Below are 23190 nucleotides of genomic sequence, written 5' to 3'. Positions count from 1 at the left end.
ATGAGAGACTGCAGCAAAAAAATCTGCTGGGAGAATGCAGTGGGTCAATAGCATATGTAAGAGGTAGGGAATGCTTTCTTATCGCTTCCCTTATCTTTATATTGACAATCTTGCTTCTTCACTCTCATTTCTAATGCAGGATTTTGACCCAAAATGTTGACAATTCATTTCTTTCCATAAATGCTGCTTGACCTGCTGACTTCTTCCACCAGATTGTTGAATGACAAACAACATATCTAGCTAACATTTTTTAAATCAAATATTTGTTCCTGATTGTAAAGTTGGTCTTTCACATAAGTCTAGCTCAAGTTCTTTGGTAAATATTTTTATTAACATTCTTTATCCATATATATAATTGATTAGTTGTTTTATTACAAGAGGACAGTGTATGTTCAGTTGTGTGCTTGCTCAATACAAAATAGTTTTTCTCCTATCTACATTCCAAGCTCTTAAAAGAAATTAAAAATAAAACAGCAAATGTATCCCAAATTAGCCATTGCTAGTAATTTTACCAAGTGGTTGCAGCACTCAGCAGTTTAGGTTGAAATCATAATATTCAAATATTTTTGGATATTATTTTAGATGAAAAGTACTGAGAAGTGCATACTAAAACACTGGCTGTCAATGGATTTACACATAATCCAATATTAAGAGTATTCAAGAGAGATGTAAATTTAAAAGTAAAAAGAAACAAATTGCAGAAGAAATAATTGAAAATTTATCCTGTTTTAGATTTGCTTTTTGTTTTGCCTTTTACTGTTTCTCCAATTTTGAACCCTGGGATTTGCACTTGACTGTTCAGTTCAAGTATAATCAATGCTGGAAGAAAATGTAAAAATATGTAGACAGTTTGCTTCAAAATATACAAGTTTTCCATTAAAATTGTCAGACATATTGAACATAACAAATTAATTTAACTCTTATATACTTCTCAAAGTAACATCCTAACTCCAGTATTTTCAAATAGATTCAGCCTCAGATCTGACTGTAAACTGAAAGAGAGGCAGTCCCTTGTATACAGCACTTTCACATGATTTTTGGAGGCACATTTTCAGTTTTACATTTGTACTTAATTGCAGGCTTGAGGATGTAGCGTTATCTCCTTTCATTTTCAAAAGATTTTTACTTAATTAAATCAGTTAAATAAACACAATGCAAACTTTTTAATCAATTTTACTATTACTTTGTAAATAAATACATGCACTTAAAGGGGAACAGCTGTAACGCTTACAGTTATAATAAAATGTCTGGACTACGCAGCTGCATAAAAGATAAAATATGAAACCATTTGAAATTGTCTTTGGTAACTTCATTTTAAAATTTCCATAAAGTGTCCAGAATTAGACAAGTATTAACACTTCAACCTGTATTGCACATTTTGAGGTAATAACCTCAGGTTTAGCTGCATAAATTATAAATACAGATTTAAACTCAGTTATTTAATTAGCACCCATTTGTAAGTGAGAAATAAACCTATCAGTACAAATAAAATGTAAACACTTCTAAAATTATCATCTTTTCAGGCCCCATTTTGAATGGACAGTGATCCAAATTATTTTTCAAAGGGAGCTTTCAAGATGTACATTGAGTGGTGAAATAAAACATATATAACTATTCACAGAAATTGCAAACAAGAAAATAAACTGCAGAAGACAATAAATCAAATATATTGGGAGTCATCTAATTGTTCTGCATACATTGACCAATAGTGATTCAACTGCAGCTAAGTCAATGGAGTCAGTTTCAAATCTTACCCATTCAAATGAGCATTACTACTATTTCTGACTCAGTTTTATTCCCAATGATGCCTTGCAGAAGCATATAGTAGGACCTCAAATTCATCCAGAAAAATGACATTTTGACAACATTCTGCTGAAATACTAATTAAGTTTGGTGTAGCTCTTTCTAATAGACAGAAGGCTAGCAACAGTAATTACTAAGGCAGAAGAAACACTTTTGATAAATCAGAAAACTTCCTCCATAGAGATAGGAACAAAAATGTTTTTTCAAGCCACAGAGGTGTAAGAGACCTTTCTTACCTTGGGCTCCTCTTTTGTATGACCTTGTGAACAAGTAGCTGACAAAAGTCAAATGGCATTCAATGTAAACCTGTCAGTAGCTTTTCTGTGCTTTGGGAATTGGACCAGTAATAATAAAACAAGTCCTATTAGTAATATTAACAGTTTCTTCCTGCCTTTCTTGGGCAAAAAATTAAATTACCAGACTAATCTACTCTAAATTAAAATTCATCTCAATTCCTACTAAAAAGTCACTGTTTAAAAACAACCTCAGCAAAACAATTTCCAACCATCAACCACACATTTTTCACTGGCATTGCCCAAGGCTTGAAAAAAAAACTCAAAAAAGAAATATTCAACTGAGAAACAGAGTCAATGTTTCAGGATGGAGACCTATCGTCAGAACTGACACTGAAATGCCCAAGGTTTATTGTGTTCAATTTTCAGCCCTTTTCAGACCAGCATGAAAACTGCACAAGTCAAGCAAGTCTTAGAATACTGTACTCGGGCAGTGTAACGGTGTCAGCTGGAAGTAGCATCTTCAACAAAATCAAATCCCAGTCCACGGAGTTCAGATATGATCACAATTTGCCAATCCCACTGTTCCTTTGACATGTTTTGAGACGGGTAATTAGCTTTTACACTAGAAATCAAATTATACTCTAACATGTAATCTGCAACTTAGTGGAGATCGGACAGCAAGTTATATAAAAGCTGTCATATGAAATGAGCTATGCATTAATAATGTACATCTTAAAAAGGCTTTATGTTCAGACACTTTACTTTTTTCTATTTCAGTGGAAATTTAGAATGGTTTTGTACTTTGCTTGTCAGTCATCTTTAACTTGCCACTTCAAAATTCAGAACTTGTCCAAGAGGCATCATGAATTACAAGGATTACAAGGATTACTATCAACTTGCCCACATACAGCCATCAAACAAAAACAAATCATAGAAATAGCCAAAAGACCCACTATTCCTATACACATGGAACAGATGAGCTAGGTAGTTTATTCACAATTACCATTTAATGTTAAATTTACTTCTATAAATAGTTCTAAAGTAACCATACAAGATAGGAAAGACAGGCTCTATTTTTAAACACAGTAAACTTAAGTTTTTATTGACCAGTTTCTTCTCCACCATCAGATTTCTGAATGGTCCATGAACACTACCTCACTATTACTCTTAGCACTAACTTATTTTTAAACTTATAGTAGTTATTGTTTTGCACTATACTGTTGCCACAAAACAAGAAATTTCATTACATATGTCAGTGATAGCAATCCTGATTCACTTTAGTTTATTTTATACATTAAAAAATCTGAAGCACTTGGTCTCTATATAATTTCAAGCTACGGACAGAGTCAATTCAAGAAATAAACTATGCAGTATTGATGGAGCTAGTCTGATCTGAGCGTCTCCAGCAATTTTATATTTACATTGTAAAGTTTGCTGTATGATTTGAGAATAAAATTTCTAATTTAAACAGAGTATTCTCAAACTCAGGTCCGAAACCAGGATAAATCACAACAGGGATAAAATTCATCAAGAAATCTTTCTGAATGTACTTTGTCTTTAAAATTTGAGCTGCCAGGATAGCAATCAGACAATATACACAATGTTCATCTTCTCAACAGCATTGCCACACGCAATAAAACACAATTCCAGAAATGGCCATGATTTTTTCTGCTGTTGGGCTTAGATGCTCACATCTACATTTAATGTAGCTCTTTTGTTGCTGGCCTGAAATAAAATTTTGTCACTACTTAATTTTGCAAGATGTTCAGTAGTCATAGGCATGTATACTTTTCTTAAAATATAGTTAAACTTCCTATACAAAATAATTGAAATACAAAATGGTAATTTCTATAGCATCAAAGCTGCAAATTGTTTTCAAAACTACTTTAGAAATTTGCAATACAAATGATGGATCTATTAAAAATGACAATATAGTTTGCATGTTTAGTAATTCCCTACAGGCACTATCCATACAGTGGTTATGAAAGCATTCTCCCTGTATGCCTGAAAGTGGTCTTGCCCTGTCTAGACTGTAATATAAATTAAGGAGCTTTCAACTACACACTGGAATGATGCTACAACTTTAAATCAAACCTGAATGATTGATTGCCACAGTGAATGAGGCAAAAATAGTCACTCTTGGAGAAGAAATGCATAATTATTCTGCTAGACTCCAATTTACTACAAAATTTAGCATCTGATTAATATGTAATTACAAAATTATGGGTTGTACAGTTTCACCAAGTAATCCACACTTTGTCTAGCTGTTATTTTGGTTCTATGGCTTTTGTAACAAATAAATCTTGAATAGATCACATCAGGTTTTTGGTTGTTGGCCTTCAAACCTTTTTACACATGTAGTTCAAATTCCATTTGGATCAAATTGATCAATTTTTTGATAATTAGCATTAGTACTGCTAGATAGTTGAGGCATATGTATCAAAGGTAACAACTCATCCCAAAGTGTGCATAGCTATTACAAGTAATAGGGGTATCATGGCATGAAAATCGATTATTCACATTGAATTCAATTTCATATCTATTTCAAGCTGTTTAATTCAGACCCATATCCAGACAAGTTTCAATCAATCTGAATAGTAATTCAGATTACTTCAGTTTAAATTGACCAAAATTCAGCAAATTCATAACATTTATTTAGTGTCTTTGGTTTAAATCTACTGTAATTCCGATTGAATATAAATTTACATCAGTGTAAATGTGATTTAAACAATCTAATGATCCTGAGAGAATTTCACAACTGGTCTAATCTTCTTTTCCTTTGATCACCTCTCCATGCAGCACCTTCCTCCTTTGACGAAGCATATGGAAATACAGCTGTGGAAAAACTTGAGGGCAAGAAAAAATGAAGGAAGAAAATGTAAGTTAACCGAGAAAATTGTTCTAGGTTTTAACACAAATCTGATATCTCTGTTTTGTAAATACTTTTGTTATGGCTACATTGAGTCACTCAAGTTATAAAAACTTTGCTAATATTAATCATATCCACTGAAATGATTAATTTCAGATCAGTTCCAATTCAAAAACATGCCACAAGTAAAGAGTCAAATTTAATTTATAAAGTTCACTTAATACTGTCCATGCCCACAAAATGTGGCATAATTGCTCGAGACTGAGTGAACCTGGTTGAATTTCAGTAGCAACAGGCTTTCAGATAGAAGTATAGTTAGATTAAAAGTGTATTAGCAAATGAGTCTACAGGAAGTAACCAAAGAAAATCAAAAGTAAAATTAGGAACATGCTTCGTGTAGAATCAAACCTGTCAGCATTAAGAGCATTACAGGATATTACATGCTGACATAAAAAAAAGGTACTACTCATATCCTTTCATGAGTTCTGAAGGTGTAATATTCCAAACAGGAGAACTGTATCTCTCTCTTCCCACCCTGAAAAGAATGTTAAAGAAACAGTAACACACACAAAATGCTGGTGGAACACAGCAGGCCTGGCAGCATCTATTGGGAGAAGCGCTGTCGACGTTTCAGGCCGAGACCCTTCGTCAGGATGAACCGAAAGCAAAGACAGTAAGAGATTTGAAAGTAGTGGGGGGAGGGGGAAATGCGAAATGATAGGAGAAGACTGGAGGGAGTGGGATGAAGCTAAGAGCTGGAAAGGTGATTGGTGAAAGTGATACAGAGCTGGAGAAGGGAAAGGATCATGGGACGGGAGGCCTCGGGAGAAAGAAAGTGGGGGGGGGGGGGGAACACCAGAGGGAGATGGAGAACAGGCAAACAATTAAATATATCAGGGATGGGGTAAGAAGGGGAGGAGGGGCACTAACGGAAGTTAGAGAAGTCAATGTTCATGCCATCAGGTTAAAGGCTACCTAGCCGGTATATAAGGTGTTGTTAATCCAACCTGAGATTGGATTCATTTTGACAGCAGAGGATGCCATGGATAGACATATCGGAATGGGAATGGGACGTGGAATTAAAATGGGTGGCCAGTGGGAGATCCTGCCTTTTCTGGCAGACTGAGTGTAGGTGTTCAGCGAAATGGTCTCCCAGTCTGTGTTGAGTCTCATCAATATATAAAAGGCCACACTGGGAGCACCGGACGCAGTATACCACACCAGCTGACGCACAGGTGAAGTGTCGCCTCAGCTGGAAGGACTGTCTGAGGCCCTGAATGGTGGTGAGGGAGGAAGTGTAAGGGCAGGTGTAGCACGTTCTGTTTACAAGGATAAGTGCCAGGAGGGAGATTGGTGGGAAGGGATGGGGGGGGGGGAACGAGTGGACAAGGGAGTCGCATAGGGACCGAACCCTGCGAAAAGCAGAAGGGGGGGGGGGGGGAGGGAAAAATGTGCATGGTAATGGGATCCCGTTGGAGGTGGCGGAAGCTACGGAGAATTATACGTTGGACCTGGAGGCTGGTGGGGTGGTAGGTAAGGACAAGGGGAACTCTATCCCGAGTGGGGTGGCGGGTGGATGGGGTGAAGGCAGATGTCTGGGAAATGGGAGAGATGCATTTGAGAGCAGAGTTGATGGTGGACGAAGGGAAGCCCCTTTGTTTAAAAAAGGAAGACATCTCCTTCATCCTGGAATGAAAAGCCTCATCCTGAGAGCAGATGCTGCGGAGACGGAGTAATTGTGAGAAGGAGATAGCATTTTTGCAAGAGACAGATAGCTGTGAGATAGGGTTCCCCTTGTCCTTACCTACCACCCCACCAGCCTCCAGGTCCAATGTATAATTCTCCGTAACTTCCACCACTTCCAACGGGATCCCACTACCAAGCACATTTTTCCCTCCCCCCCCCCCCCCCCGCTTTCCGCAGGGATCGCTCCCTACGCGACTCCCTTGTCCACTCGTCCTCCCCATCCCTTCCCACTGATCTCCCTCATGGCACTTATCCTTGTAAACAGAACGTGCTACACCTGCCCTTACACTTCCTCCCTCACCACCATTCAGGGCCCCAGACAGTCCTTCCAGCTGAGGCGACACTTCACCTGTGCGTCAGCTGGTGTGGTATACTGCGTCTGGTGCTCCCGGTGTGGCCTTTTATATATTGATGAGACCCGACGCAGACTGGGAGACCATCTTTCTGAACACCTATGCTCGGTCCACCAGAGAAAGCAGGATCTCCCACTGGCCACACATTTTAATTCCACGTTCCATTCCCATTCCCATTCTATGTCCATCCATGGCCTCCTCTACCGTCAAAATGAATCCAAACTCAGGTTGGAGGAACAACACCTTATATACCGGCTGGGTAACCTCCAACCGGATGGCATGAGCATTGACTTCTCTAACTTCCGTTAATGCCCCTCCTCCCCTTCTTACCCCATCCCTGACATATTTAGTTGTTTGCCTGTTCTCCATCTCCCTCTGGTGCTCCCCCCCTTCCTTTCTCCTGAGGCCTCCCGTCCCATGATCCTTTCCCTTCTCCAGCTCTGTATCACTTTCGCCAATTACCTTTCCAGCTCTTGGCTTCATCCCACCCCCTCCGGCCTTCTCCTATCATTTTGCATTTCCCCCTCCCCTTACTACTTTTAAATCTCTTACTATCGTTCCTTTCGGTTAGTCCTGATGAAGGGTCTCGGCCCGAAACGTTGACAGCCCTTCTCCCTATAGATGCTGCCTGGCCTGCTGTGTTCCACCAGCATTTTGTGTGTGTTGTTGTTTGAATTTCCAGCATCTGCAGATTTCCTCATGTTTGTGCTTAAAGAAACAATATTTTGGTTTCTTTCCCCTTAATAGACAAGATTCTCAAGTTCCAGCTAATTCAAAGTCAGCTTATTATCGAACCTCTCAGAACATGCTGGGGTGGCACAGCAGTGTAGGGGTTAATCACAATGCTTTACAGCACAGACAAATGGGGTTCAATTCTCAGTGCTGCCTGTAAGGAGTTGGCATGCTCTCCCCATGAGTGTCGTCCCACAGTTGAAAGATATACTGGTTGGTAGGTTAATTGGTCACTGTAAACTGTCCTAAATTTGGCTAGGATTAAATCAGAAAATTGCTGGGTGCCATGGCTCGAAGGGCTATGGGGAAGGCTGTAAACAGAATTTAACTGGTTAATGAGTAAATGGGAGCAGTAACACAATTTGTCATTCTGTGTTCTCCTGTACCGTTATAATGGGACCCAATGCAAGCTTAAGAAACAGCATGTTAGATTCCTTTTGGGTTTGTTGCAGCTTTCTGGACTCAATATTGAATTCTACAAATGAAAATGATTTTTGTCTTCCTCGGAGACTGGAGGACATATGCAGTCTGGCCTACTGGGCATGTCCTCTTGCCCTGCATTTCACAACTCCCACTTTCTTTATCTGTGCTCTTTTGGCTATATTTTCACTTTCCTACTGTTTTAATTCATTAAATGCTGAGATAACCTTGATAAACATTGCCATTCTAATGGGCAACCAGTTCCTTTCCTCGCAGAGACATCCCCTATCCCTTATCCAGCTCCCTGTAGCTTCAAACAAGTTTCATTTGTTTCTTTCCGAGTTCTGACAGGAGTAATTTAATGTTAACTCTGTTTTTCTTCCCACAGATGTGGCTAGCCTGTGTATTTTCAGTATTTTCTTATTTCGTTTTTATATTTCCAACAATTGCAGCTTTTCTTTTGAATATTTTCCTCAGCAGATTTCAACTGAACCCAAATCTATCATGACATGCTGCGGGTATCCTTAAGCTAAAGGAAAATGCATATTAATGAGGTCACAGAGAGACACATTACACCATGGCTAGCCAGGTTAAAATTGTCCTTTAAAAAAACATTATACAGTCCCAGTGGGTTATAAAACACTGTGATAGCATGGACAGTAGAAGATATCATGAAAAGAGTTCAAGAAGTGAAGTTAGACATTTCATTTTTAGCAGATAGGACTAATGGTAGTAACGCCATCTAGTGGTCATCTTTAAGAACTACTTCCACTCAAGTCAAATGCAGTGCAGAAACTTTAGGGATTGTAACATCCAGTCCTATTAATCAAACTGGTTTGTTCATATTCAGAACACATAAAAACAGGAATTGGAGTAGGACATTTGGCTCACAAGTTTACTTCAGCATTCAACTGAATCATGGTTGGATCACAAAATCAGGACCTTCCTTCTTTCTTTGCATATCCTTTGATCTCTTTGGGAACTAACTATACTCAGCTCATTCTTAAATATATGTAGCATTCAGCCTCAACTGCCTATTGTAGTAGAGAACTCCTTACATCATTTTTTGTAAAATTATTCTTAATATCTTAAAGAAATTACAAAATTAATTTCAAAAATTATCTCAATCTGGATCTTTTAAGCAAATTTCATATTTACATTTAATAATGCAACTATAATTTCTACAGGCAAGTTATATTTCCCCCCAGCAGTCCACCCATTAATTTAGCAAGTCAAATCATTAAGTACCCGCTAAAATTGGAGGACTAACTTGAGAGCTAACTTTACAGCAGGCAACATAAAAATCATTTGTAATACAAATACTTTTGTTCAAAAATTCCAATATTAAAAACAAAAAGATAATTATTTGTATTTAGTTAAACTTTTTCTACTTTAAATTAGCAAATTATGATACAATTAGTGTTAGATTCTACTACAACCAATATTTTTATATTATCACATCTGTAGATCCTGTGTGATCCATAACCTTCTTTAACATTTCAAGAACGATTATGTTAATACTAATGTAAGAAGTTAATCAATATTTTACATATATATCTACATGGCTCAAAAATAAAAAATATTAAGATATGAAAATATTCTAGTTAACTGTAAACAAAAGATAAACTTGGAAATAACTGATTGAATAAAAGATTTTTTTTAAATCCCACAGAAGTACCAGTAGGGTTAAATTTAGGTTCTGCTCTTCTTTAAAAATTAAAATAATAAGTCAACTATGCAACAAATAAACTCACGTGGTATATATGAAATCATCACAACAATAAGACAAGTATAGTAGTCAAATGAAACATTATATTTGTTCGGAAGTCTCAGAGAATATATGCCAGATTTCTTTACAAATGGCAGAGCAGCATAAATTGTAAGGAGTTCACCAGCCACACCAACAGGATACAAGATGATGAAGAGGTTGTATCTGCAAACAATAATAACAATTTATTCAAATCCAGAATTTACTGTAGACAAAAAAAAGACTACATTAAAAAATATCAAAATAAGACCACTTGGAAAGCTGAACCAGAGATACTTCTGTTTTGTCAGTTTGGAAATACCTTGAAAAATAGCTGCAATCATCATGTTCAGTTTAATTATATAGTCATAGTATCTAATAACGAACGTTAAAATAGAAGGGCAAATAAATTAGTGATGAAAAGATTTTTTCTAAGAATTGGGTGTTGCACTGCATTTGAGAGTAGCTTTACAAGTCTTGGATTTGGGTTCAAATCAACCCCAGATTGATAGAATAGTTTTCTGGCTACAAAGCTCTACATCAATTAGTGTATCAATCCACTTCCTAGCAGTATACTGTTATTTCTACTTCAGTATTATTATCAATGATATTTATTATGGCCAAAGGACAGGCAGAGCATAAAACAATAGTTCTAACTTACTTGGCTTGGATTCTAAGCAGCAAATAAAAACACAGAAGGGACAAAAATCACAATGATGGAACAGGATTGTGGAGTTGTCTCACACTTGTTCCAGAGCACTAAGTTTCCTGACCTCAGGAAGCATATCTAAAACAGTGCATGATAGGTGAAAATGTGATCAAAAGTGATTTTAGGATATGGTTCTCCACATAACTACAGCAAGTCCTGATTTTCTTTGTTATCTCACACTGGGAGGGAGTGGGAGGGGGGGGGGGTTCTGTCATCTCAGTTATAAATGCACCCCTTTTAGCATCCACCTCTACAGTTCTACTTTAGAATAAGGAAACCTAACAATATTCAGGCATCATTTGGAACAAAGAATTTAGATACGCATTTCCAACAAGAAGCAAAATACTTTGAGAAAATCAAGAAAGTCACACATGAACAAAACATAATTAGTTCAAGTTAAACATCATGAAACAGGTTGTGTTTAATGACATATTCCAAGGCTTTTAAAAAAAAAGCATGCAGTAAGTGGGTTATAGAATGTTTGAAAGACTTTGATTTGGTCGCACTAAACTGACAGCACTATGGCAACATTCTGAAGTCTTGAGTAGCCTCTATAGATAAGCATTACAGCTGTGCCCAATCATGTGCTGCTTCATGGAATCCTGCAGTGAGGAAAAAGCTTCACTGTGAAGGAGCAAAATCTTCTGCCAAGTTAGATATTCCCATCAAGCTTTCAGTGAAGATTAGCCAATTGTCAATGGATGTCAAGGGTGGCTTTCTCCTTTGAGTTGCTCAAGGACCTGCCATATCTCAGCACCTCATTGCTGGATGCTGGGACAAACTGGCACAGCAAGTCCAACTTTTTATATCTGGACCCAGCCCTCTGTATCCAGATTAAACATCTCCTCCACACTCACCAACAGCGCAGGTGCACCACAAGGCTGTGCGCTTAGCTTCCTGCTCTACTCACTTTATATCTATGAAAGTGTGGTGAAGTACAACTCCAATGCCATATTTAAGTTTGCTGATGACACCACTTCTGTTGGCCTAATCAAAGGTGGTGAAAATCAGCATATAGGAGGGAGATTAAAAATCTGACTGAACAATGCCACAACAATAACCTCTCATTCAATGTCAGCAAAAGCAGTTTATTTACTACAGGAAGAAAGAGCAGGAGGTCATGAGTCAAAAACAAGATAAATTCTGCAGATGCTGGAAATCTGAGTACTCAACCCTCATTGGAGGTGGCAAGTATCAGTAATTTTAAATTCCTTGACATTATCACTTCAAAGTATTTGTCCTGGGACCGGCACAGAAGTATCATCACAATGGCAACGCATCAGTGCCTCTCTTTTATTTTTAAAACAATAGACGTTTGTGAAAATTCAGCACGTCATCTAAAACTTTGACAGAATTCTAAGGATGCACAGTGGAAAGAATCCTCACTTAGTGCATCACAGCCTGGTATGGAAACATGAATACACAAAAATGGAAAAGTCTACAGAAAGTGATGGATACACTCCAGTCTTTTTCAAGCAAAACCCTCCCCATCATTGAGCACCGTTAAAAGGAGTGCTACCACAAGAAAGCAGCATCCATCATCAAGGACCCTCGTCACCCAGGCCACACTCTCTTCTCACTACTGCCATTGGGCAGTAAACACAGGAGCCTTGGGTCCCACACCACCAAGTTCAGGAACATTTATTATCCTACAACCAACTGGCTCCTGAAACAGTGTGGATAACATCACTCACCTCAATGCAGAACTATGTCCACAACCTATAGACTCACTTTCAAGGATTCTACAACTCATGTTTTCAGTATTACTTATTTTTAATTATTTGGACTCTTTGTCTTTCTTTGCACATTGCCTGACAGTCTTAATTTACACATAGATTTTCATGAGTTGAATTGCATTTCTACATGTTCCTTTAAATGTCTGGAAGAAAATGAATCTCAACATAGTATTTGGCAATATATATCTATTTTGACAATAAATTTACTTTGAGCGTTTTGAATTTTAAATTTTGAGATCATTAGATCAGGAGACCATCAGTCACAGGCAAAGGGTCCAGACAAAATGGTGGCAGAGCTAGTAGAGGTGCTGCCTCAGAGTGCCAGTGAACCATGCTCAATCATGTCCTCTGGCGCTGCCAGTGTTGAAATTGCACATTCACCCTGTGACTGCAGGGCCTTCCTCGGAGTGCTCTGGCTTCTTCCCACATCTTAAAAGGGGTGGTTTTTAGAAAAGTAGCAGATTCTGGAAGTGGGAAGCAGTGCAGGAGAAGGAAGCAATAGCATTTGTGTAAAAGACAGGGTGGTAAAGACAGTATTTAGCATGCTGTCCTTCAACACTGAAAGCATCAGGTTTAAGAGTATGGATACTGTGCTGTAAATATCAAAATTTTTGGTGAAACTGTACTTGGAGTACTATAAATTGTTTTGATTGTCCTGTTATAAGAAAGATATTGCTAAGGTAGGGAGAGTGCAGAAGAGATTTATAAGCATTCTGTTTGGACTAAAGGGCCTGAGTTACAGGTAGAGCTTAGCCACACTAGATCTTTATTCCCTAGAGTGCAGAAGAATGCGGGGAGACATCAGTAGAAGTTTATAAAATCATGAGGGATGTGGATAAGGTGAACAGTCATAGACTTTTCCTCAGGATCAGAGAGTTCAAAACAGGAGCACACAGATACAAAAGGGGGGGGGGGTGACTTAAAGCAGACCTGAGAGATAATTTCTTTACACAGAGGGCAGTGGGCACTTGGAATATACTGCTAGAGCAATTGGTCAAGGTAATGCAATTGCAAGATTTAGGAGGTATTTGGATAGGGGAAGGTGAAGGGTGAAGGGTTTGACAGGTTATGGGCTGAATGCTGGCAGCTAGGACTAACAGGGCAGATTCACATAAGCAGTACAGGATAGCAAATGATAAAAGGATTCCATATACATTCACAGATTCAATGTCCTATAACACAGGGATTGCAGAATGTTAGATTTTGTTTAAAACTAAATTAGCACAATTAAAATGGTAGCATCACTTTCCAGTCGTCATGTTCAATGTCAAGAAATAAATAATTTTTCCAAATATTTCTGGACTGCTGACAGACAACTTGCTAAGTCATAAAAAAGTCAAAGTAAATTTCATTATCAGAATATATACATGTCACTATATAAAACGCAGAGATTCTCTTTCTGTAAGCATACTCAACAAATCTATAGAAAGTATAAAAATCTATAGAAATCATAAGGAACTGTACACTACAAACAAATGGTGCTAATGCAGATATAAATAACTTACAACAAAATATGCTGCAGTAGGTACTGTTACATACTATTATCCATTGTTAAATAATTGCTAGTTATCTGCATAATTTTAATAATAACATAGTAAAACACAAACAAGCAATATTACAAAAAAGTCACTTAAAAGGAAAAACCTGTGGTTGTGATCGTGGTGATATCACGTGCAATGATGTGCCAGTATATGATTGGACAGAGCACTGAGCATGCTGGCATGTTCCAGCACGTGGCTGGGTTAAGACGTGTTTGTTTATTACTGTAAATAAAATTTCTCTAATTCTTCCAGAATATGATTCTTTACTGTTAACCCACGGTATGCTTAAACAAAGGTAACATAATATGATGTCAGAAGTGTTTCTGGAAGAATAATATGGGAGAATCGAGAATCAAAAGAAAATGAGGAAAACTGAGGATTTGTTTAGATCCAAGAGACTTGAATCAGGCCATTAAAAGACAGCATTTCAAATTGCCTACTCATGAAGAAATTATGTCAGAGTTTGCTAATGCAAAGTATTTTAGTAAATTAGATGCATCTTCTGGATTCTGGCAACTCAAATTAGATGAACCAAGTTCAAAATTGTGTACCTTTAACACTCATTTTGCCAGATACTGTTTTCTTCGGCTTCCTTTTGGAAGTGCATCAGCTCCTGAAGTGTACCATAAGATCATTCATATGTTATATGAGCATATTCAGAGCGTAGGTACATCTGTGGATGATATTATTATTTGGGGATCAACAAAACAAGAACATGATGTCAGGCTCAGACAAGTCTTTGAGGCAACACGCAAGGCTAACCTGAAATTGAATAAAGAAAAATATCAGCTAGGAGTGATTGAACTTAGTTTAGTGGGTGATATCACCAGCAGAGAGGGTGTGCGTCCTGATCCATTGAAGGTTTCTGCTATAGAGAGCATGCCAGAACCACAATATAAAAAGGATGTTCAGAGGTTTATGGAATGGTTAACTATATGGGAAAATTTATACCCAATCTATAGGAATAGCTTGCTTCATTGAGACAGCTAACAGCAAAGAGAAATGAATGTAGCTGGAAATGTGAACAGGAGAAGGCATGGCAAAATCTCAAGGAAGTGCTCACAAAAGAACCTGTGTTGAAATTTTATGATGCTGAGAGACCCATTAAAATCTCATGTGATGCATCTCAAGCAGACTTAGGGGCAGTATTACTCCAAAAACATGATCAGGAATGGCTACCAGTGGTATATGCATCTCGTTCATTATCTGATCCAGAAACAAGGTATGCCCAAATTGAAAAAGAATTGCTCAGCATTATGTTTGCTTGTGAGAGATTTCATCAGTTTGTATCAGAGCAGTCTATTGATTTTGAAACCAATCATAAGCCATTGTCTGCATTGTTTAACAAATCTTTAAGCCACTGTTCTTTGCGAATTCAGTGAACGATGATCAAATTGCAAAGATATGCGTAAATATGTCATACACACCTGGAAAATTCATATACACGACTGACACACCTTCCAGAACTGTGGATCCAACAACAAAAGACAGTCACAGGAACGTTATTGATGTTCAGGTATTCATTGATATGTTCACAGAAACTGTACCTGTTACTTCCAAAAAGTTGGAACTGCTGTGTCTTGAGACAGAGAAGGACAAAAATCTCAATCAGGTAATACAAGTGGTGTTGGATGGGTGGCCAGATAATAGGCATGACTGTACCTCAGTAGTACAAGATTATTGGAACCACAGATCAGAACAGTCTGTTACGGATGGGTTATTGTACAAAGGTAGTAGAATTGCTATACCTAAAAGTCTCCATAAAGAAATGCTTGATAAAATTCATGAAGGCCACCTTGGTATTGAAAAATATAAGAGAAGGGCATGGGAAGTGATGCTTCGGCCCAGCATGAATCAAGAGATTGTAGAATTTGTGTCTTTTTGTCAAATAAATACCAACCTAGCAATCCTAAGGGAGCCACTGCATCCACATCCGAATCCTCATAGACCTTATCAGAAAGTAGGCATTGATCTTTTTATAACTAACAACAAAGACTATCAATTAATAACAGATGACTACTTATTATATCCTGAAGTATGTTGTCCAAGTAGAACGACTGCAGAAAATCTAATTACATGCATGAAATCAGTTTTTTCAACACACGGTGTACCTGATGAAGTTCTCATAGACAATGGTCCACAATTCAATGGTGAATGCATGAAACATTTTGCTCGTGAATGGGGCTTTGTCATACAACATCTAGTCCATTTTTCCCTCAGTCTAATGGATTAGTTGAGTAATTGGTAGGAATTGTCAAGAAATTGATGCACAAAGCAAAAAATAGCAGAAGTGATTTTGATAAAGTCTTGTTAGCCTACCGAAGTACTCCACTGGAATGTGGATTTTCGCCTGCTCAGCGCTTGATGGGACAACGTTTGAGATCTGATCTGCCAATGGATGACAGCCTTCTGAGAACAGAAGAAGGTGAACAAGTGAAAAGATGGAAAGATGAACACAAAGCAAAGCAGAAAACATACTTTGATAGACGCTGTCATCCATTACCTGAACTCCATCCGGGAGATGGAGTAAGAATACAAGACAAAGTGAATACATTGACACAGAAACCTAGAGTACTTGAAAAAGTATAATGGGAAGAGGCGAGAGTGAGGCACAACTCTTTTCTTCCCCTTGACGAATCAACCCAGACAGACAGAGTAACAACAGGACTCACACAGCTAACAGTATGAGCTAATGGTTTAAAAAGTTAGTGTGTTTGGCGAGGTAACTGGGCTGTTGAGCCCACTAGGGGATCGGCTATACTGGACGGGGTATTGTGTAATGAACCAGAGGTGATTAGAGAGACTGAGGTGAAGGAACCCTTAGGAGACAGTGATCATAACGTGACTGAGTTCACTGTGAAATTTGAGAAAGAGTAGTCAAAGTCTGATGTGTCGGTATTTCAGTTCAGAAAAGGAAATTACAGTGGCATGAGAGAGGAACTGGCCAAAGTTGACTGGAAAGCAACAATAGTGGGAAGGACAGCAAAGCAACAGTAGCTGGAGCTTATGCGAGAAGTGAGGAAGCTGCAAGACAGATATATTCCAAAAAAGAAGAAATTTTCGAATGGAGAAAGGATGCAACCGTGGCTGACAAAAGAAGTCAAAGCCAAAGTAAAAGCAAAGGAGAGGGCATACAAGGAAGCAAAAATTAGTGGGAAGACAGAGGATTGGGAAGTTTTTTAAAGCTTACAAAAGGAAACTAAGAAGGTCATTAAGAGGGAAAAGATGAACAATGAAAGGAAGCTAGCAAATAATATCAAAGAGGATACTAAAAGCATTTTCAAGTATATAAAGAGTAAAAGACAGGTGAAAGTAGATATAGGACCGATAGAAAATGATGCTGGAAAACTTGAAATGGACGATAAGGAGATGGCGGAGGAACTGAACGAGTATTTTGCATCAGTCTTCACTGAGGAAGAAATCAGCAGTATACTGGACACTCAAGGGCGTCAGGGAAGAGAAGTGTGTGCAGTCACAATTACAGCAGAGAAAGTACTCAGGAAGCTGAATAGTCTAAGGGTAGATAAATCTCCCGGACCAGATGGAATGCACCCTCAGGTTCTGAAGGAAGTAGCTGTGGAGATTGCGGAGGCATTAGCAATGATCTTTCAAAAGTCAATAGATTCTGGCATTGCTCCGGAAGACTGGAAGATTGCAAATGTCACTCTGCTACTTAAGAAGGGGGCAAGGAAGCAAAAAGGAAATTATAGACCTGTTAGCTTGACATCGGTGGTTGGGAAGTTGTTGGAGTCGATTGTCAAGGATGAGGTTATGGAATACTTGGAGGCATATGACAAGATAGGCAGAACTCAGCATTGTTTCCTTAAAGGAAAGTCCTGCCTGACAAACCTATTGCAATTTTTTGAGGAAATTACAAGCAGGCTACACAAGGAAGATGCAGAAGGCCTTTGGCAAGGTGCCACACATGAGGCTGCTAAACAAGATAAGAGCCCATGGAATTATGGGAAAGTTACATACGTGGATAGAGCGTTAGCTATTTAGCAGGAAACAGAGTGGGAATAAAGGGATCCCATTCTGGTTGGCTGCCAGTTAGAGTGGTGTTCCACAGGGGTCCGTGTTGGGGCCACTTCTTTTTATGTTGTATATCAACAATTTGTATTATGGAATAGATGGCTTTGTGGCTAAGTTTGCTGATGATACAAAGATAGGTGGAGGGGCCGGTAGGGAGTCTTGGACCGATTGGGAGAATGTGCAAAGAAGTGGCAAATGAAATACAATATTGGAAAGTGTATGGTCATGCACTTTGGTAGAAGAAATAAATGGGCAGGATATTATTTAAATGGAGAGAGAATTCAAAGTTCTGAGATGCAACAGGACTTGGGCATCCTCGTGCAGGATACCCTTAAGGTTAACCTTCAGGGTGAGTCAGTGGTGAAGAAGGCAAATGCCATGTTGGCATTCATTTCTAGGGGAATAGAGTATAGGAGCAGGGATGTAATATTGAGGCTCTATAAGGCTCTATAAGTGGTAAGGCCTCACTTGGAGTACTGTGTGCAGTTTTGGGCTCCTTATTTAAGAAGGGATGTGATGACATTGGAGAGGGTTCAGAGAAGATTCACTAGAATGATTCTGGGAATGAGAGGGTTAACATATGAGGAACGTTTGTCCGCTCTTGGACTGTACTCCTTGGAGTTTAGAAGAACGAGGGGGGACCTCATAGAAACATTTCAAATGTTGAAAGGCATGGACAGAGTGGATGTAGCAAAGTTGTTTCCCATGGTGGGGGAGTCTAGTACGAGAGGGCATGACTTAAGGATAGAAGGACACCCATTCAGAACAGAGATGTGAAGAAATTGTTTTTAGCCAGAGGGTGGTGAATCTGTGGAATTTGTTGCCACGATTGGCAGTGGAGGCCAAATCACTGGGTGTATTTAAGGCAGAGATTGATAGGCATCTGAGTAGCCAGGGCATCAAAGGTTATGATGAGAAGGTGGGGAAGTGGGACTAAATGGGAGAATGGATCAGTTCATGATAAAACAGCGGAGCAGACTCAATGGGCCAAATGGCTGACTTCTGTTCCTTTGTCTTATGGTCTTTATAACTGCATCAACCTAGATCATACATGGTCCAAAAAGAGAAGGGAGCAGTGGTAAGAAGAAATTGCAAAGACCTCAAGAAAGAGCCTACTTCAGAGATTCAGTTAATGGATGCAGATGAGACAAAACATGTAAATAAAACAAGGAAACACAAGATCTGTGTGTACCACTTAGGAGGTCTACTCATGTTCATAAACCCACAGAGAGACTGAAAGAGACTTGTTGAGTTATGTATTTGCTTTGATTAACGTTCATTGTTTTTTCCCTTTAAGAAAAGGAAGATGTGGTGATATCACATGCAATGATTTGCCAGTACGTTATTGAACAGAGCACTGAGCATGCACAGGATTGCTAGAATGTTCCAGCACGTGGCTGGGTTAAGACATGTTTGTTTATTACAGTAAGTAAGAGTTCTCTAGTTCTTCCAGAACAATCCTTTACTGTTAACCCACAGTACAGTTAAACAGAAGTAACATAAGTGATCACTTTAAGAACTATGCTAACACAGATTTTATTCCACAAGAGCTGCCACACAGCATGTAGCTTATTTTAATGACAGAAAAATTGACAGCAATTAATCTCACTATGTTATTAAATTGTCCTTTCAGGGTTAAGTGACAACAACATGGTGAGTTTAGTTCATATTAAATGTACAAGCAATTTGACGGTATTTAATTCTCAACAATTGCAATGCAGACTGCAAAATGACTAAAGGAAACAACATTAAGACTTTGGGCCCACAGCTCATGGTTGACATTTTTTTTAAATTTTATGTTCTCCTATGCCCCCCCTCGCATTTCTGCAATCTGAACATTTTATAGTTCTGCTTACAGGCATGGACTCAGAACAGATGTTGCAGTTCAAAGCTGAAGTATCCATGAGAAATGACAGAAATGTACATCGGCACAACCGACAATCTAATAACCCAATATACCCTTCACTCCTATGTAATGATCAAGCAGATGATTGTCCATGATTTAATGAGTGCAGTGAGCTTTGGGGAGCAGCACCAAACATCCCTAAAGATGATGTGCAAATCTGTTAAAGCTTAAACACAGGACTACCTGCATGTTAAACACCAAAAACAGGATGCAATAGACAACGAGCTCCAGGAATATCCCAATCTCAATGTGGCAGGGCCTAATGTACAAATATAAAGACAGACTGAAGCATTCATAACCATCTTCAGCCAGAGTGCAGAATGTGATTACCACCATCACAGAAGCAAATCTTCAGCTAATTTGATTCATTGCACATGATAGCAAGAAACAGCTGAGAGCATTGGATATAATTAAGGCATTGGGATCAGACAATATCCCAGCTGTTGAATGAAGACTTGACCTCCTGAACTAGATCAGCCTCCAGCTAAGAATTTTCAGTCCTGTTACAGTACTGGCACCTACCCAACAATGTGGTAAAATGTTTAGCCATGTCCCATTTGGCAAAGCAGGACAAATTCAATCCTACTAATTACTATCCAATTAGAAGTATTAGGAGGTGTGATTGAAAATACCACAAAGCCTGTTCACCAATGTCCATAAACTCTCAGCTTCCCACCTCACTCAGAAACTTGGTCCAAACACACAGCAGATCAAAGAGCTGACTTCTAAATATGAGGTGAAGGTCAGTGCTTTGAAATTAAGGGAGCTTCTGGTAAAATGCAGGAGTAAGGATCCTGGCAAAATTGAAGTCAATGAGCATTGCGGTATTTAAATAGTCAGAATCAAATAGAAAATACATGAAACACAGCAGCACACTACAGGCCCTTCAGCCCACAATGTTGTGCTGACATTATAACCTACACTCAGATCAACCTAACACTCTCTCCTACCTAGCCCTCCATTTTTCTATCATCCATGTGCCTATCCAATACTTTAAAAAATGCCCATAATGTCTTCATCACCATCCCAGGTATGGTATTCCATCCATTCTGTGTAAAAAAAACTTAACTCTGATATCACCCTATACAATACATTCCTCCAATCACCTGCAAATTATGCCTGCTCACATTAACCATTTTCACACTAAAAAAAGTCTCTATCTTTCCACACAATCTATGCCTCTTATTGTCTTGTACACCTCTATCAAGTCACTTCCCAAGATCTTTCACACCAAAGAGAAAAGAACTAGCTCACTCAACCTATCATCATAAAATTTACTAATTCAGTCAGCACCCTGGTAACTCTCCTCTGCATCTTTTCTAAAGCTTCTACATCCTTCACATAACAAGGCAATCAGTACTGAACACAATATTCCAAGTATGTTCTAATGAGGGTTTTATAGAGATACAGGTGACACAGTTAGTTTTAGTTATCGTGACCAGTGTTTCACTGTCTGTAAGGAAATTGTGAATTCTTCTTTGACAGCGTGCATTTTCTCTGGGTTATCCAGTTTCCTCACACATTTCAAAGATCATATGACAGAGGAGCAGAATTAAGCCATTTGTCACATCATAACCTTAGACACCATAATTAATCAAGAACCTATCAACCAACATCATAAATATAGCCATTTACTTGGCCCGCATAGCCTCATGGCAATGAATTCCACAGATTCACCACCTGCTGACTAAAGAATTTTTTCCCCCATCTCTGTTCTAAATTAGGTTAACTTGGTTTTTGGAAATTGTCCTGTGATTAGGTTAGGGATTATTGGGCTTGTTGGAGGTTGCTGGGCCTGATGGTTCGAAGAGCGGTAAGGCTGACACTATTCTGTATTGCTAAATAAAATAAAATAATTAAGTACCCCAAAATCTGGTCCAGGTGACCTATGTCCTTAACTTTTAGACTTCTCAGCTTCCCAAATAACTTCTCTTTAGTAATTGTGACTACAGTCACTTCTGCCCCTGACACTCTTGCATTTCTGGCATTCTGCTAGATTCTTCCACAGTGAAGACTGAGGCAAAATGCTGTCATTTCTTTGTCCCCATAACTACCTCTCTAATATCTTTTTCCAGCAGTCCAATATCCATTCTCACCTCTCCTTAATATATCTGAAAAAATCTTTTTGTATCCTCTTTGTTATTGGCTACCTTACATTTATATTTTGTCTTTTTCTTTATTGTTTTAGTTATCTTCTGTTGGCTTTTAAACACTTCCCAATCCTCTACCTCCCACTAAGTTCTACTATATTATGTGCCTTCTTTTTTGATTTAATGCTCTCTTTGACTTCCCTTGTCAAACTCATCCTCCGTTTAGAATACTTTTCATCTTTGAGATGTATCTTTTCTGCATCTTCTGAATTTCCCCCAGAAACACAGCCTTTGCAGTGCTGCCATCATCCCTGCAGATGTCCCTTTCAATCAACTTTGGCCAGCTCCTCCTTGAGCCTCTGTAATTCCCTTTACATCACGATAACACCATAACATCTGATTTTACCTTCTCCTTCTCAAACTGGAGGGTGAATTCTACCATATTATGACCACTGCTTCATTAGGGTTCCTTTACCCTAAGCTCCCTAATCAAATCTGGGTCATTACATAACAACCTATCTAGAACTGCCAATCCAGAGGTCTCAACCACAAGCTGCTCGAAAAAGCAATCTCATGGGCATTCTACAAATTCCTTCTCCTGGGATCCAGCACCAACCTGATTTCCCTAATCTACCTGCATATTGAAATCCCATGATTATCACAGCATTTCTCATGTTAAATGCCTTTTCTATCTCCAATTGTAATTTATAACTCGCATCCTGAGTTCCATCTGGAGGCCTGTATCTAACTTCCATCATGTCCATATGGAGGTAATTGAGCTGGGTGGGCTTGTGGGCCAGTATAGTCCGTTACAGTGCTGTATCTCTAAATAAATAGAAAAAACTTACTTGTGGCTCTTGAAGTCAAAATGCAAATAACCAGTTTGTCACAAAAGGTGCAGAATCATCTCCAGCACCTAGAGCACCCTTGGTAAGTGACAGCAATCACTCTTCCAAAACTTGTGACAACTACCATCAAGAAGTACAAGGGCAACAAGTGCAATCTATCCTGACAGATTGCAGACAATTGCCAGTAACACTAAATTCTGAATCACCTTTGCCAAGTAGAATATGTGAGTACCATTTTTAGAACTGCAGGGGGTCAACATCACCCAAAAGGAATGGGGGATGGTGAATCAAATAGGTCAGTGGATGATGTAGTCAATATGGGACTGCATTATATTCTACAACACCTCGACAACCCAGGAACTATGAGGGTCCTGTCTGTTAACTTCAGCTCGGCATTTAACACCATCGTCCCAGAAATGCTC

At 38.6% G+C, this 23190-nt stretch overlaps 1 protein-coding gene across 1 annotated transcript in view; it reads right to left on the bottom strand.

Moving 5' to 3' along the window:
- Window positions 1-383: 383 nt before the first annotated feature.
- hacd1 (3-hydroxyacyl-CoA dehydratase 1) overlaps window positions 384-23190 on the bottom strand; it is a 72440-nt gene continuing 49633 nt past the window's right edge. The window contains exons 6-7 of the mRNA XM_059972163.1: window positions 9914-10092; window positions 384-4885 (exon numbers count right to left, since the gene is read on the bottom strand). Coding sequence (XP_059828146.1) covers window positions 4803-4885; window positions 9914-10092 — 262 coding nt within the window. The 3' untranslated portion in view covers window positions 384-4802. The remainder of the gene's footprint in view (window positions 4886-9913; window positions 10093-23190) is intronic.

The sequence above is a fragment of the Hypanus sabinus genome, chromosome 6 (assembly GCF_030144855.1).
Source record: "Hypanus sabinus isolate sHypSab1 chromosome 6, sHypSab1.hap1, whole genome shotgun sequence".
Lineage (NCBI taxonomy): Eukaryota > Metazoa > Chordata > Chondrichthyes > Myliobatiformes > Dasyatidae > Hypanus > Hypanus sabinus.
Note: the sequence above shows the minus strand (reverse complement) of the source record. Positions and strands in the feature narration are given on the sequence as shown.